Below are 17,725 nucleotides of genomic sequence, written 5' to 3' on the forward strand. Positions count from 1 at the left end.
ATCTTCCCCAACCTGTTTGCGTCAACTCTGAGCTTCCCCCACCTCTGCTCCATCTAAGACTCATGCCTCCCTTTACGTGAAAGGCTTTTAATGTTGGAGGTCCCTAAGGATAGAAGAGAAGGGAATGTCATCGCCAGCACCCTTCTTGGTGATGGGAGCATGGAGAGGTGGACAAGAGGGCAGTCTACCCGCAACGACTCAGAATGACTTTACTTAGGAGATAAGACCATGATGTGGGGGCTAAGAGCACCCCAAGGCCCAGTTCTCACAGAGGCTGGATAGCTCCTGCAAGGAGCTTTCTTGCACCAGAAAGGCCCAAGCCTCAAAGTCTCATGGGCCAACAGGAAAAGTCTCACCCCCTCCATGCCCCCGAGGTGTAGGCTTGGGGGGAGCTGCTACTGGGTCTTACAGTCCCCATCACTGCTGTGGGCTGTCTTCACTTTCTTTAGCTCCTTCTGAAGCTCTGCCTCAGCCACCAGGATCTCCTTTGGCTTCTGGTACTGTGGACGGAACATAATTCAGTCACATCCCCCCTCGGGGTTGGGGGGGGCCTGCTCTGATGCCTTTATTTGAAAATGAGGAAACTGATGCCTATAGGGTTGAAGGCTTTGTTCAAGGTCACGTGGCTGGATAGGAGCCCACCACCAAAACCCCACCCAGACCTGTGATTTCCACCCCTCCACATCACCCTCTGTCCTCTTCCAGCTATGATTTACAAGCTCAGACCCTCCCTGAGCGCCCCCACCCCACTCTCCCCACACTGAAGTAGAGGTGCCTGTACTCTAACAAGCACACTCCAGGGGTTGGGATGGAACGGGAGGCCCCTATGGGAAGGGAAGTGGGCAGGGAAAAAAAGGACGCAGGGGCCAAGAAGTCTGAGTGAATCTTACAGAGATGATCAGCGTGCAGTTGGCATGAGCAAAGCTCAGCGAGGACTCATCCAGAGGTAGCTGATGTCTGTCTAGGTCAGGAATGGAGAACTTCTTGTAGTACCTGTGGAAACACCAAGAGGTCACGGGCACATCTGGCAAGGTGACCCCCAACAACTGGGCAGCAGGCACCTCTGGTGCAGTTTCTACACAGTTCTTCCACAGAGCCACAGAGGAAGGAGGGAAGCCAGCCAGGACACCGGTATGTTAGAGCTTAGTGGCCCTAGACAGAAAAGAATGAAAGGCCTCTGGCCAGGCCAGCAGCTGAAAAGCAGGACCCGTCATGGTTCCTTGATCGGACCAGGGATTAGAGTCACCCATGCTTCAGGCTCAGGACTCCCAAACATACGCAGAAGAAGCCTCCTATAATACACAGCTCGGGCAGGCCAGGCCAGGCCTCCTCTGCACCCCGAGAACATGGGAACATGTATGGTAACAAGGGACAGAATAAGTATATCTAGAGATGTGGCCCAAAGCTGGGGACCAACAGTTGCCATTCACATGGGACTTCCACTGAGCGCCTCAGCTACTTTTTCCTCTTTTGGGGTCTTGAAGGCCCTGCTGGCCTGACTCTAAGAGAGAAGTATATTGACAAGGAGACATCGAAGAGGACAAATCATGTGACTCATCTCAGAAGCTGGATCTCTGGCACTTGGACTACTTTGCTGGCCCTGAGACCCCCTCCTCCGTTTACACACACGGTCCCTATCATCTGCAGGTGTCAGCCCAGAGATTAATGATCCCTTTCAGTAAAAACAAACAAAACCAAAAAACCCAGAGAACAACATCTAGCCCATAATGTGTACAACTGGACTTTGTTTTACAGGAAATTTGACCTTCTTTACTGAAGAGGAAACTCGGGCTCAGAAGGGTGAACTGTCTGGCCTGGCTTCACAGCCAGTGGTCAGTGGAGTCAGGATTCAAGTTCCTCCCTCCTGCATGGGTGCTTATTACACCAGAGCACCTCATCACTAGTAACAGGCCTGTGTGGCCTTTTCCTCAATGGAAGTGTAGCCGAGACCCCGGCAGTGGCTGTCATACCCGTCGCCCAGGCATCACCGCTGCTGCAGAGGCCGTGTGGGCCGGGAAGGGCAGTGCTGCCCGCAGGTACAGACAAACAAGTGAGGGGCCTGGAGAGGATGGGGCTTTTAATACTTCCGAGGGGCCTGGCCCTTGTGGTGACAGCTACCCCGAGTCCACTTCAAAAGCCCCGATGCCCCAGGGACTCAGAGAGTTGACATCAATGCGGCACTTCTGTCCTGCTCTCCTGCCCAAATCCCTCAGAGTTTAGCCGAGGCTCTGGGGGCCGGGGTGGGGGGCCCTCCTCCCAGGTCCTCTGCTCCCGCCAAGGTGCTGGGACCCACGGCAGGAAAAGAATGTTTACTTAACGGCTGACAGTTCAAAAGGAGTGGGGGCTGGGGGATCCTAATGGCACCACAAGTTTGCTTTATTTTCCAAAGCTCTGCCCCAGGGAAAGGCGATCCATCTGCCTGCAAACTGGGGTGGAATGCTGCCTCATCCTCTGCCTAGCCAGCCCGGGCTGAGGGCTCTTCCTGGGGCCCTTGGGCTGACCAGCAAAGGTGGCAGACACTGATAATAGGGAGGAGTCAAAGGTTAAACAGCAGAGATTAGATGAACACAAAGGCTTGTTAGGAAGTGTTAACATCTTCCCTGCAAATATACACAAGAAACAGAACTGGGGGAGCAGCAGCCCAAGCACACGCAGGGCCTGTATAAGGCCTTACTGTGCAGGGCACAGGGACATCCTTTCTGCCCACCTGTCCTGTGCCAGGGGGGGCCGGGGACAGAGGGGCACATTCCCCAGGCTGGGACATCGAGACTGAAAAAAGAAACCAGGCAGCTTGGCCTCAATGGTGACAATGACAAGATCAAAGGAAACTTGAGGTGCGTGGCTTGCCTCCTCTCTGTCTACCCCCCCCCCCCCCCACCTTTCACCATGAGGCCAGGGCATGGAGGCAGAGAGGTCTGGAGGATCAGCTTGGTCTTGAGTCTATTCCAGTGCATTTAGTTTACTGGCTGAGGTTACACAGCTTTCCACAGAGGCCCCTGCCGGGCAGTGTTCAAGGAGGTTCAGGGCGTCCGCTTTCTCTCCTCGGGGCAGCCCGCCCCCCTCTCGCCCCCATTCCCTGGCCTTGGGGGTTTGCCTTGAAAGGAACCACACTTGACTTTCTCATCAGTACCTGGACTAGAGAGGGACCCACTGTGCTCCTGGAAAAGTCAGAATGCTCAGCCTCAGGCAGCCCTAGGGAGGGAGCAAACATGTCTCAGGCATCAACTGTGCCCCAGGCCTTAAGCTGTGAGCTGGAGATTTGAGGAGGAAGAAGAAAGAAGGCCCTATCCCTGCCTGAAAGCTAAACCCTTACAGCACAGTGGTTCCTGGGGTTTTGGAGGACACACGACACTCCCTGTTCCCATCTCCCATTACTGTTCTCAGTCTCAGTCACACGATGAAAAGTGACATTTGTAAATGCTTATTCTGGGCCAGAATAAGCCCAGATACACACTGCTCTATACACACTGAATCCTCAAAACAACTCTCTCAGGCTGATCGCTTTTATTATGCTCTTTTACAGAAGAGAAAACTGAGATACGGACAGTTAGGTATCTTGCCAGAGTCACAAAACTGGTACACGAAGAAGCCCTTATTACAAGCGATGATTCCCCAAACCTCCTGACCCTCCCTCTCTCCACATCCTCTCCTCAAAGAAACAGACCCCCTGGGCTAGGTTCCTCGCTCTGTCCAAGGATGGACTCCTCTGGGCCCCAACCACCCTGCAGGTCCTCTGGGCACTGTAACATAGTAGCTCTCCTTTCTGAATGTCAGAAGTGTTCCAAAGACACAGGGAAGCAAAGGCTCTCACGATAGCGCCTGGTCCCAGCCTGTGACCCTAGGCAGGCCCCTTAACTTCTGGGCCCTACGGTCTTCCTGAAAATTCCTTCCTCAAACAAAGGAGCTGAATGAACTTTAGTCACTGAACCAGAAGAGCTTTAAGTCACTGTCAGAGGACAAGAACAGGACAACTCTACCTCTCTCAACCCTGAGCTGAAAGGATGGCTCCTTCGTTTTGGTTATTTCAGAAATGACCTATGGTACCCCACCACTCTCCTACTGTATCCCTTTCCCAATTTCCAGTCCTTTCCCAACCTATTCTCCCTTGCAGGGAACTGAGAGAGGGCACAAGATGCCAGGCCTTCAGGAAGAGACTCTGAAGAGAGGCGGAAAGTAGAAGCAGGCTTTGCTGTGAACAGTCATACGGGCCGTGCCCACAGGCACACAGGCTTCACCAGGGTGGCCCACAGGAGCCTCAAGCCAGTCCAGCCCTTAGCAAATCAGCAAGCAAACCTTCCTTCTTTCTTAAACATCACAGCTCCAGGCAAACCAGTCATCCCTGCCTGAAGCAGCCCTTCCTAGACTCAAGATGCACATTCACCTACTAAGGCTGTCGGAAGTCCTACCAAAGAGAAACTTGTTTGATTCAGTTTCCTGAATTTATTTGACCACGGAATCCTTTTTTTTCTAGTGATGCCCATTAACACCTCCCACCGTGTTAGCATCACCAATGTCCAATCAGCCAAGTCCCAATTCCCAAAGAATTGCTGAAGACATGCTTCAGGTTGGCCACTGTGCTGGAAGTTTGTCTACATATGATTTCATCAAATTGCCCAAGCAATCTGTGAGGCAGGTAGGAGTATTCTCCTGTGATACATGAGAAAACCTTACCCAAAATACTATAGTTAGTACGTGGCAGAGACCAGATTTAAGCCAATGTTTTCCCACTCCAGTGCCCTAGTTCATTACACTTATAGCTGCCAGCTTCTAGGCTGAGGCTAAGAATCTTCTTTCTGCATAAACACCCTTATCAGGAATAGGCGGTGCCACACTGGGATTCTGGAAAAGCACTTTCTTTCTTCCTTGATTCACCCCTCACTAATATCTGAGGCCAAGGACATGATACACTGGAATCAATTCTTTCCAGAAAAGTGGCCAACCCAGTACTTCAGGGACAAGGCAGGTATGGACAAAGGAACTCTGATTTTTAGTAGGAACTACATTCCTGAGTATTAGAACTGGGGCAGGCACAGAACCAGCAGGAGAAAGAAGGCAGCAAATCAGAGAGAAATGCCACAGTGTGATGGAAACTGCAGATGCCTGAGTGGGCATCCAGACAGTCACCAACTTTCCCTTTGCAAGTCAGTTCATCATGCTGACTTTATAGACGCAGTGACATAATTATTAACATATAACACAAGAATAAAAATATGTATCCTGCCCAACACCAGACGGTGTGATGATCAAAAAACAGACTTTTTAAAATTATCTCTTTTTAAAAATTTATTTATTTTTGAGAGAGAGAGAGACAGAGACAGAGACAGAGATCAAGAGTGGGGGAGGAGCAGAGATAGAGGGAGACAGAGAATCCCAAGCAGTTTCCGCACAGTCACTGCAGAGCTCGATGAGGGACTCAAACCCAAGAACCATGAGATCAGACCTGAGCCGAAATCAAGCTTAACCAACTGAGCCACCCAGGAGCCCCAGAAAACACATTTTTAAAGTATCCTGAAAAAGCTGAGAGTATCCTGCTCAAAAGAACAGCCACTGAGTCCAATCAGTGGTAGTAAAGACATAAGACACATGACTGCTCCTGGTAGATGAAAATGCCACTAGACTCAAGAAAGAGCCAGTTAATGATTTAGCAGCCTTTCTCTCCTACCTCGGGCAGAAGGACCTGAGGAAGACTAGTCGGAACCAGGCAGGGCAACTGGACCAGAGGCTCAGTGCGGGCTCCCAAGTGGGCACTCACATACTTCTCTCCCCAACCCCTGCCCCTCTCGGGGCACTACTCCCATCCCACCTGGCCTCACCCATCAGTTCAAAAATGTCTCCCCACTGCCTTGAGCGCAGGAGCGGGCTTCTAGCCATGTTGCTCCTGGCCAACAGCGCCACCTATGGCTGGATCTGTGTAGCAGATGGGACCCAGCGGAACTGCCCGCAGATGAATTTTTTGGTGAGCTAGCTAGCCTCTCCTCTCTCACTCCCGGGTAATCACATTTCTGCCTCATATCTGTATTCGACAGTGACCTCTGGGGGACAAAAGGGAGGCAGCAGCCAGCTCCACAAACTGCTAGGCTGCAGATTCAAGTGCTATCAGAAGCACTTTTGTTCCCAGTTTGGACCCAGGGCCCCTTACGCCAGGGAATGCTTGCTGAAGCACGGAGTTTGTTTTCCTAAAGGCAATTTCTCTGTTGTCTGAAATTGCTAAATTCCACTTTAGGCACCGACTCCCGTTAATGATGAGAACAATAACGGGAACAAACTGCCTTTTATCTGAGGGCTTCAAAGTGCTTTATAAACGCAAACCCTTATTATTATGACTTTATATTTATAGACAAGGCCCACTGCAGGGGCTGCTGGCTGCATGTAGAGCAATAATCTTGAAATTAATTCATTCATCTCCACCCCTTCCCCATCCCCTTAACCCTGCCACAGTGAGAGGGTATGGGGGTCAGAAGCAGAGGGCAGACCCACGGCTGCACTGGGGGAGCCTGGGAGCTTTGCTAGTTCCCCATGGGCCTTACAGACCTGAGGGAGATGGGAGGGGAGGTTGGCACCACACCACCTGAGGAGAAGGACAAAGAGCTGGGTCCTCCTTATGCACGTGAAGCAGTAGATGGATGGATGGATGGATGGATGGATGGTGGCACCAGTGGCCTAAGCTTAGCACCCATGAGGCGTGCTGGGTGGCTTCACAGTCTGTGGACCAGTAACTCCTAAAACCCTCCAATTTAATGCCCCAAATGTATTTCGTGGGAGTTGTTCCTATACTGCAATCCCTCTGGACCAGGGCAAGACCAACCCATTACAGGGCTCTGCTCCTGTGACCGCTCAGAGCTCTGGAAATCTAAACAGCATCAATGCATTTCCAAGATGGTCAACCCAGAAGCAGCCCTGCCTGAATCAAATCTCCTTCTTGGCCACCTTCTGTCCCCTCAACCCCACATTTTGCCTACCCGCCCCCCACCCTCCCACCAGAACACAATGAGAAAAACAAAGGGAAGTTGAGTACCCCTTCTAAAACAGAATATAAGAGACTTCCAGGAGGCCAAAGTACCTGCCTACTGCCTCTCAATCCCGTGAGGGATAAGGTGTGCTGCCCCAGACTAGTCCTTTGAAGTCCTGTAACTGCCACCTCAGAGGGGTGTGCCTTCCAAAACATGGCTCCCTGATAGCCCCGACAGTGATGTCTGTCACCAGACCAAGTGCACCAAGGATTGGATCCAGCCAGGAGGTCAAGGTTAATAATCTTATAGCAGAACCACCTAAGATCACAAGTTAACAGCCAGGTGATTCCCTCAGCCCCTCCTCAACCCCAGTACATGCCAGGTACCGGACCAGACATTTTTTGCTCAAATTTCCCTGCCCTGATGGAGCTGATTACTTTATTTGAGCTGCTCCTGCAGAAAGGAAGCCCTTCAGCTTTCAGCACCTTCAGGGCTTCAGTGCAGCCCTCCTCCCTCCCTCAGAGCTGGAAGAGGAGGCTGCTCTCCCTCTTGGGTAGGGAGCGGGCTGAGCCCTAACCCAAGGTCAAACCCCTCCCCACCTCGTGCTCATACACGAGGCAGGCTCCTGAGGCCACTTACTTTTTGTTGGTGGTTCTGACAACGATGCAGCGCTCTTTGTGGTCCACACAGACACTGTAGACATCCTTAGGGTAGGGGAGGTTTCGAATCCGCCACTGGAAATTCATCTTGGTGTCCTTGCGCATGAAGATGGGCTGCACAAGACAAATCCAACTTAAAGACGGCTCTTGGAGAGGGCGGGAAGGGATGGCTCCCTGCACTACCCAGGGCACATAACAGGAGACCCTCCTCTCCTCTCCATAGCTCCCTTCTGATGCTGCCACTGTGTGACATTCCAGGTCTGGAGCCCTCTTCCTGGGATGACCAAACCAAAACCCTTTGGGACTTCATTCAAGCAAACACTTCTAGAGGGCGGTGTCCAGGTGGGTACGCTGGAGACAAGAAGGTGAAGACATGGTGTTTGCCTTCAAGAGCCAGCAGCCCACTCCCACCCCAGCCTCCCCAAGACACCTGACAGATAGACATACATTGGCATTGTTTTCCTTGATGAATTCAGGCCCCGGGCTCCCTGCTCCTGGGAGTGCTGGCTCTCCCACCTCAATCTGCCACTGGCCCAGGGCTCCCAGGGCACTTTTCACACGCCACTTTCTCACTGAGGAGAGAAGGAAGCAATGGGATTACAGGGAAGGAAGGGACCGCTCTTACCCGCTGAATCACTGACATCGTATTAGATAACCGGTAGAGGATAAAAGTGGGCATGACAGGCCTTTACACCAGCTTTGCACACCCAGGCAGGACCTCCCAACTACTCAGTAGAGCATGTCAGCTTTGGATAACTTGGAAAGCCCCCATCGTGGATACCCAAACCAAAGGGATTGAAACAAAGCTCTGAAAGGAGCTGAGTGGAGTTAAGAATCCTCCAGGTGTGATTTCAAGTAAGGGAGGGATGTGCAGGTTAAGAAAAGAGTAGCTACTGGTAACGGGGAACATTTGGATCCCAAGAAGTGTGAGTTGAGACGTACTTTTTCCCTCTACAAATGTGCAAAGGAAAAATTAAGAGGGTGAAAGCTGACAGATTTGTCTCCTGATTGAGAAAGTCCAATATAGAAATTCACTCATTTCAGGTATACCTGGCTTACAACAACAGCCCAAGTTGTATTTAAACAAAATTTTAGGCACATGCCATATTTTAAATGCATTATTTACAGAAGATCTAATGTGAAATCTTTTGGAGAGCAGGATCACCCTTTTATAATGCAATCAATCATTTCTATTTTACCTTGTTTCACAACCCACATATTTACATAAGTGGTTTTTTTTTTTTTTTTCCAAGTAAGGCGCATACGGTATGGAAATCATAAGTGAAAAGACTAGCTTGGTGGACATTACCTGAAGCCCCCTGCCAGGACTTTCAGGAAGCCCACTCATCCATGTCGTCATGGTGTAGCCCTTGAGCCCATCCCTGCAGGGGTGCCTTCCCGAGCTCTAACGCAGGGGCTCCTTCCCCTTCCTGCTGCACCGGGGTCCTTGGCCAGCTTAAGTGGCGCTAAAGGCCAGCAGGCTTCCTGAAGCGTCGTATGGAGCTAAACAACTCAAAAAGTCCCTGGTTTTCTGCCGAAGTTACTCCTGTCCGCTCCTGTTTCTGGACTGGGGGGTGGTGAGACCTGCCGTCTTGATTCTCAGGATGGGTTTGAGACCTTTTGAGCGGCCGTGCCAAACCCAAACACCCTCCCTGCTCCAAGTAAGGCACGCAAGCTGAACACAAAAGTGTGCTGTAAAATTAGAATTTTCCCTTGAATATGTGCTTTTATAAGGTCTGCTGCATTCTGCAGTGTGATTTTATTACGTCTTAGGGCCAAAAATTCTCCCTAGAAACACATTTCCAAGTTTATAATGAAAATTAATAAGGAAGAGTAAAACTTGGAAATATGCTTTATAGGCAACTTTTTTTTTTTTTTTTTTTTTTTTCACAAATACTTCTACTCTCTTAAGTGAATGGGCTGTGACCGGGAGTGTATCCAAATCTATTCATGTAATACATCGCTTAACTGGAAGCCAGCCTTCTGGCTGTCTCACCGTTTTCTTTCTTTCTTTTTTTTTTTAAAGACACCTTGGGATTAAATTCTTTGCTAGGATGTAGAAGAAGGTCTTCCTACTCATTCCTTTATGAGACAAGAGCCAATAAACAGTTTTGGTGGAGTCCTTGTTATTTTCCCCATGTACATGGGCATGAATGCACGCGTGCAAATACACACTTTGTCTCATCTTTCTTGTCCTGTCTTTGTTCCTGAACTCAAGGACAGTTCCTGCGGCAACAGAGGACTGTTTCCACCTGCTGTCACTCTGATTTGATTATATGTTAAACTCAAACTAGTGTGTGCAAGGTAGCTCCCTGGGACGCTGTCCTATCTTCCCAGCTGAGCCAGGGCCAGTCCTTGGAAAGGAGACTGTCAATGACCCTACAGGGTCTGATAGGGAATAGATGAAGGAGGCAGTGCCTGGGGGCTTTTTCCTAAATCAGCAGGAAGCAGGCTGATGTCCTAGACTGCTGAAAGGGAGCCCCGTCTTTCAGGTGGGCTGGAAAGTAGAGGTCCTAAAGGCCTCTTTCCCCAAAGCTCCAAGCTTTGGCCCGCTTCCAATATGGATAATTACATTCCCCTTTCCTAAATACTCCCTGCAGCTTAAACTGGATGCAGGATTCTTCTTTTCTGCCCTAAAACACTGCAACATTGCTCTGTGGCTATTAAACAGCTGCCACGTCCCATCCCTGAGGAGGCTGAAGGGAATCGAGTGGGTCATTTATAAAGCTGGTGAAGTGCTTGGGGATGAAAGTGCTCAATATCCTCCAAATGCAGCCTGGGGTGGTTAGGCTGGCGGTCAAATACCAAAGCAGATTAAGCCGGTAATCCAAATGTAATCGCTGGGGGATGGCCTGCCCTTCAGCCTCTGCCCCCCTGGACATGCTGTGTTCTTCTGGGGCTGGTTTGATGTTCCGATCATTGTTATGGGGCCCTTCAGGTTTTTCCTCTATGACTACATACAGCACGCATTGTGCGGGGTGGGAATGAATAGCATTGAGAGGGTTGAAAAAAATATGACACTACTATGCTTATTAACACCGACTGGAAGAACTCTATCCTACACAGATGCACTATTGGCAAATTACTTTCTGCATTCTTCTAACAGAAAACCAGTTTATCCAATTATCAAATTTGTATAGTTAGCTGGAAAAATGGAAACAATTCCCATTTATGGCTATAATAACCCTGTCCATATTTTACTTCATAGAGTGCTCAAGCTGATGTTAGTTCAGGCCCTGAGATTGTTTATACTTAAAAATGAATAATAAACAGTATTTTGCAGCTGGCAGGGGTAAGGTGGAGTGGTTGGAGATGGGTAAGAAAAGGATCGGCTGTTCAAAAAGGGCCCAGTGGTTTGAATGGGGTGTTCCTGTCTGTCCATCTCTGTTCTGCTCCTACCAGCCCCTACTCCGGTCATTCTGGGGAAAACAAAATTTAGTAAGAAGAAAAGAAAGCAGGATTAAATATCCTCAACTCCCAATACTATGTTATTGTGGATTAAAGCATGGGCTCTTAACCAGGCAGACTCAGGCTTAAATCCTAACCCAGAAACTAACCAGCTATGGAATTCCGAGCAAGGTGCTTAACCTCTTAGAGGCTCCGTTTTTTTCTGACTGTAAAAGAGGACAACAGCGCACACCTCATCAGGTTGTCATGAGGATGATTCAGTGAGATAACTCACGTAAAGCACTTAGCATGGTGCCCGATAAAAGTGATGGTATTAATACCATTATTAGGTAAACTTCAGCCAAACAATGTTCTCCTCTCAATCTCCATTTCTGCTTCTAAGAAAAAAGGAGTTTGTAGGCCACTGTCTATTCCCTACCCGCCAAGAGGAGAAGTGACAGGTTAACGTGGGATGCTACAGATGAAGGCACCTAAACTTGTTTTCCATTTTAACGTCACGTCCAAGCACAACTAAGAGGCCTGGGGTTATTTGTTTGCCTGTTTTTATGGCCACAGCAGCTACAGCTGTTTTATTTGCTCTGAGTAGCAGAGAGAGGTGGTGCTGGGGGCTGGGGGAGAGTAACTCCAGCTAGTCTCTGGCCTGGCAATGGTGGTGGTTAGCCCACGTGACCTCTGCTTTCATAAGCTCGCCCCTGTTAGGCATTCCAAGGCTGTCACCCCCTGGGAGTGCTATAAATTACAATGCATTGTAAGGATATTACTACTGTATTGGTTTCCACCAAATCAGTGTCATATGCTAAACACATCAAGATATTTAATAGCACCAGACTAAACCAATTGGGACTGGAGCCCAAGCAGCTCATAATAAGGAGGGATCAACACTTCACTCTGTGACTGAACATGCGCAGGACACACATTTTAAGACTGGAGACTAAGAAAATGCAAACCAGTGTAATCCATGTTGTCGGTTCTCAACATTTATGAGCTGTCAGAAAAAGGGAAAACGAAATTCCCTTGTCGATACTACCTGTCGATCAGGCCCAGGAAGAAATTAAAGTCAAGAAAATAACCCAACCCATGATTCCATCACTGGTCTTAGCATTTCAGGTGGAACTTAATAAAGAGACCAACTCCCTCTGCTGACAGCCTCAGGCCCTGGGTCAAAGAAGCAGCTACCTAGCTCTGGGAAGTCAGTTAATGCTGATGTGCATACCTGGGCACAGAGGATGAACAAACCAAATACTTCCCAGAAATCTGAGCTGGAGCCCCTATTCGTGAGCCTAGTCTTAGAGGAAAAGAGTTGCAGGAATGAAAACAACAATGCTGCAAAATCCCCATTTCTACTCCCAACCCCTTTTGATTCAGGCATTCTCCAAGGTAAGGGTCAGATTTCACAGTGCCACCTCTGTGGCCACATGAGTAGCTGCTGCCTCTGATGCTGGCTTGCTCCTGATGTGGCTTCAGAAAACAAACAAAACAACTACAGTTAAAGCCTGCCCTTACCTCTACTCACTCAGCCTGTAAAAGGCTCACTTCCGGTTGTCTTCCCTATACAGTTGTCACCGACAGTTTCCCTACAGGAGACTTATGCTCTCATTTGTCTGGGGGTCAGGTGGGGTTGACTAGTCCAGCAGACACCCACTCCACCTCTGGTGTCCAGCCCTGACATCACATCATTCTCAGGAACAATCTTGCCTCAGGTTGGAAGTGTTTACCTGTGCTAGGTCACCCCAAGTGTTCCTAAGGGCCCACTGGGAGCCCTTGTCACTTACCAAGTAGTTCGCCTGACTTCTCATCGTATTCTTCGGCCATTTCCTTTCCATCTGGGAACAAATAGTGCACCTTCCTTCTCCCTATGCACAAAGTAGAGAGAGTCGCTTACCCCCAAGCTGCTTCTTGCCTTGCACCTTGCACATCAAGGGATCTACCTGGGAAACACCAACAGCCTTGGGCTTGGACATGAGAAACCCTTCCAGAGCTCCATGAACTCCTTGCCAACCATTGCCCACCATTACTTTAAGACATGTATGGGGATGTATTTCCTTTCCGCGGCTTTCTCTGAACGTGTCTTTGCTCTGCTGTTCCCTCTACCAGCAAAGCTCCATCCTTTTCATCTGTTGAACTCCTCAGCCTTCAAAATCCAACTCAAATGTCACTCCACTGGGAAGTCTTCAGCCACCTTGGCAAAATGCATCACTTCCTTATTTGTTTGTGCCTCCCTAATATTCTATTCATATCCATAGTGGAGCATTTATCACATAGTATACTTTTTAAAAAAAGCATCCTGTCTCCCCAGGAACAGTGCCACATTTATCTTTTTCTCCTCAGTTCTTAAAACCAAGCCTATGTGGGGGCGTCTGGGTGGCTCAGTTGGTTAAGCGTCTAACTTTGGCTCAGGTCATGATCTCGTGGTTCACGAGTTCGAGCCCCGCATCAGGCTCTGTGCTGTCGGCTCGGAGCCTGGAGCCTTCTTCAGATTCTGTATCTCCCTCTCTCTCTGACCGTCCCCTGTTCACACTCTGTCTCTCTCCCTCAAAATAAATAAACATTAAAAAAAATTAAAAACAAACAAACAAACAAAACCAAGCCTATGTGCTCAGAATATTTAAGTGGGTTTCCTGACCAAGCACTCCTTCTAGCCATGCCATTGCTCTGCCTTCTACACATCTCTAGGCCATTCCTAGCACACAGCCACATAATGTTCGTCCTTATATGTTTTCTTCATGGTATTTACCTTGGTTATGATTTACATTTGTGTGATTCTTTGATTACTGCCTGTCTCTATCAGATAGGTTTCATCCCTCTTGCCTATGGTTTCCCTAACATCAAGCATAGTACCTGGGATATACCAGGAGCTCAACTAAATATTAATTGAAAGAATAAATGAACACTGATTCAACTTTCATTGAAAGAATGCAAGAACCCATGGGTGCCTGGGTGGCTAAGTCGGTTAAGCATCCAACTTCAGCTCAGGTCATGATCTCGAGGTTCATGAATTTGAGCCCCACATGAGGGCTCTCTGCTGTCAGCAGGGAGCCCACTTCAGATCCTCTGTCTCCTTCTCTCTCTGCCCCTCTCCCACTCACATTCTCTCTCTCAAAATAAACAAACATTAAAAAAAAAAAAAAAAAGAATTCAAGAATCCAGGAGAGTCTCCTAGCCCAACTCTTCCACCTATATAATAGTCATAAGCTGATAGAAGTAGGTTCCTTAGTGAGCCTAATAACAGGGGACAGGTACCCAACCTACACTTGATGAATAGGAGCCCCAGGGACCTTGAGCAGCTAAAGGAGTCACTATCTGATCTACCAAGCCTTTTCCCATCTAATTCACTCCTCTGGACACAGTTCCCTTAAGTCACTCCTAACTTGTATTCTGGGGAAACTCACCCCCAAATTTGCAGAGCCTCTTAGCATGCCCCTAGGTTATAGTGCCCTCAATCATCTGGATGGCTCATAGAGCTGGAAAGGGTTTTCCTGTCAGGAGTGGGGTACAAGGTGCTGCCTGTGAGTAGCTGAGGGTGTGGCCTGACCCTCTTCTCCCCCTGGAGTCCATCTTGAGTCCAGGCAGGGTGCAGTGCTTGCTAGTGGCCGGCACTTTACATGTTTCATCGCATTTGATTCTCACAGTGACCCTATGTGCCCCCACTATGTGTTTCATAAATGAGGGAAATTGAGGCATAAGGGTCATACACCTTGTCCAATCTCATAAAGCTGTGAAATGACAGACCTGGACTTAAGCTCATTTGAGGCCAAAATCCATGCTCTAATAACATACTAGGAGAATGTGCATAGCTTTAAATATTTGTAAGGTTGAACACTGTTCCAAGGGTTTATTGGTCGTTTCTAGTGAATTACCTGTTTAGGTCTTAGCTTATTTTATTTGGGTATTCATCTTTTTTTTACTGATCTGATTGAACTTTATATTAACCCTGAATCATATATGTTTCAAATATTCTGTTTCAATTGCCTTTTAACTTTGTTTACATTTTTTTTTAACATTTATTTATTTTTGAGACAGAGAGAGACAGAGCATGAACGGGGGAGGGGCAGAGAGAGAGAGGGAGACACAGAATTGGAAGCAGGCTCCAGGCTCTGAGCCATCAGCCCAGAGCCTGACGCGGGGCTCGAACTCACGGACCGCGAGATCGTGACCTGAGCTGAAGTCGGATGCTCAACCGACTGAGCCACCCAGGCGCCCCTTAACTTTGTTTAAAGTGGGTGTTCCCAGGGGCGCCTGGGTGGCTCGGTCGGTTAAGCGTCCGACTTCGCCTCAGGTCATGATCTCCTGGTCCGTGGGTTCGAGCCCCGCGTCGGGCTCTGTGCTGACGGCTCAGAGCCTGGAGCCGGTTTCAGGTTCTGTGTCTCCCTCTCTCTCTGCTCCTCCCCTGTTCATGCTCTGTCTCAAAAATAAATAAACGTTAAAAAAATTAAAAAAAAAAATAAAGTGGGTGTTCCCAAACGATTGTTTAATTTTTATTATAGCCAACTATTTTTTTCCTACCCAGGAGTTGTGCTTAGAATATCCTCCCTTACCCAAAGATTATATAATTATCTTACTTTTTTTGTGATGTTACTAACAAAAAAACAAAATCCTAGATGATGAAATATTTGTTTAGATACTGTCCTGTGACCAAAGGAAGTGAAAGCAGACACTCAAACAAGTATTTGTATACCCATGTTCACAGTAGTAATATTCACAATAGCTAAACAAGTGGAAGCAACAAGTGGAAGTGGAATGGGGGAATTAGTTTTTGACAGGTACAGAGTTTCAGTTGAAGAAGATGAAAAAGTTCTAAAGATGGATGGATGACTGTACCATAACATGAATATACTTCATGCCACAGAACTGTATCCTTAAACATGGTTAAAATGGTAAAATCTATGTTATCTGTTTATTTTTTTTGAGACAGAGAGAGACACAGACACAGCATGGTGGGGGCGGGGGGGGTAGGGGCAGAGAGAGAGAGGGAGACACAGAATCTGAAGCAGCCTCCAGGCTCTGAGCCATCAGCACAGAGCCCAACTGGGGGCTCGAACCCACAAACCGTGAGATCATGACTTAAGCCGAAGTCGGACGCTTAACCAACTCAGCCACCCGGGCGCCCCATATCTAGTTTTTAAAATAAAACCAAAACCACTGCTGTATGAAATAATGTCCAAAATCTTTAGCTCGGCATAGGAGATCTATCACAACATACTCCAATTTATCTAAATTCCATCTTCATGCCCCACCATTTCTCCTCACTGCTCCTTGAGAAAAGAGCACTTTTATTCACCCTTGCATCCTAGCACCTGACAAGGTGTGCGTGTGTGTGTGTGGGGTGGGGGGGGGTTGTTCTGACTGGGTGAGTGCTTCGGCCTCCCTGAATGTTTTGTCATTCCTCTATTTATGAGGCATATACTCTCACACTGCCACACCTTTCTTTACATGTGAGTCATTCCTCCTGGTACAGCCATCCCCTCTTCTCCACTTAGCAAACACATATTAATTCTTTAGGACGTATTAACATCACCTCTTCTGTCAGGTCTTCTTTCAAAGAAACGATCATTCCCCCCTTTGTGCTCTCATAGCACTTTATAAAAGATTCCAACTTCTATTTAACACACACTCTCATTTATTTACATTTTTTCCCCTCTCTGCTCTAGTACATACCTCAGCACATAGTAAAAGCCTCCCTAAATGCTGCGTGAATGAACGAGCAAATGAGCAGGTGATTTTAATTTACATGCTTCCCTGATTAGCCTCTGCCTACAGATGTGCGCCTCTACTGGTATCCTAAAAGCTACAAAAATTCAGATCTAATTCATTCTGGCTGCCAAGTGGGTCCAGGAAAGGGCTCTGAAGCACTGGGGGTCCTATATCCGCCAATCCTAGGGTGAGAGAAAGTCAAGACTCCATACCCCTATGACCACCTTTTCCAGGCACAGTCCTGGGGCCCTTGCTCTGTTTTCCCTACAGAAAAAACATTTAGAAGTTCACTTATAAACATATTACAGCTGAAAAGGACCTCAGAGGTAGCCCATCCAGCTCATTTTACAGATAAGGAAAACGAGGTCCAAGCAAGTAAAGAGGCTGTGATTTAACGCCAGAGTGGTAACTAGATCCTAGGTCTCCCGCCTCTTCCTGACACCAGGCTGCGTTCAGTAACAGAACCCGCGCTGACTGGACGGGGTGGGGAGGGCTAGGGCTGGTCTCAAACACTCTTGGATTTCAGCTTCCTCTTCTACAAAATGGGGTGGAAAATTAACAGCCTCTCGGGCAGCTCTAGGGAGCAAATGCCATAACGAATGTGAAGGAACTTATTTATTAGTAACACAATTCAGAGCTGGGCGAAGTGGTGTGGAGGAAACTAGGAGATGTCCAGAGACGCGTGTTCCAGTCACGTCATCTCTTTGGGCCTCAGTTTCCTCATCTGCCAATGAGGGACTGGGCCTGTCTGGCGGCCGCGGCCCTTCCAGCTCGACCGTCCCAGGCTGAGGCCCTTCGCGGAGGTGCCAGCGCGGAGGGCTGGACCCTGGGGGAAAAGGACTAGGGAGCTCGTGAGGGGTCTCGAGTTACCGTCCTGCAGCAGCGCCGTCTTCTCGGCGGTCCGGAGACTCTCCAACCAACCGGTTACCGCCATCTTCCCTGCGCCCAGCCAAGCGCCCCGGCCGCTGCCATGGCAACCATTCCGCCTACGGTCACTTCCGGCTGACCCGGAAGATG

The 17,725-nt window shown here is 48.6% G+C and overlaps 1 protein-coding gene across 2 annotated transcripts; it reads right to left on the reverse strand.

The window, feature by feature from the left end:
• Nucleotides 1-195: 195 nt before the first annotated feature.
• DPCD (deleted in primary ciliary dyskinesia homolog (mouse)) lies at nucleotides 196-17,705 on the reverse strand. Of its 2 annotated transcripts, XM_060641697.3 has the most exons (6): nucleotides 17,579-17,705; nucleotides 12,790-12,870; nucleotides 8,057-8,181; nucleotides 7,590-7,723; nucleotides 891-993; nucleotides 196-500 (listed from the first exon to the last, which is right to left on the reverse strand). In XM_060641697.3, exons 1-6 carry the CDS (start codon nucleotides 17,640-17,642, stop codon nucleotides 396-398), a joined length of 612 nt encoding a protein of 203 aa, XP_060497680.3. In that variant the 5' UTR covers nucleotides 17,643-17,705; the 3' UTR covers nucleotides 196-395. The 2 variants fall into 2 exon arrangements, with proteins under 2 accessions (XP_060497680.3, XP_060497681.3); XM_060641698.3 differs by lacking the exon at nucleotides 12,790-12,870.
• Between the last annotated feature and the right edge of the window lie 20 nt (nucleotides 17,706-17,725).

Source organism: Panthera onca, chromosome D2 (genome assembly GCF_046562875.1).
Source record: "Panthera onca isolate mPanOnc1 chromosome D2, mPanOnc1 haplotype 2, whole genome shotgun sequence".
NCBI lineage: Eukaryota > Metazoa > Chordata > Mammalia > Carnivora > Felidae > Panthera > Panthera onca.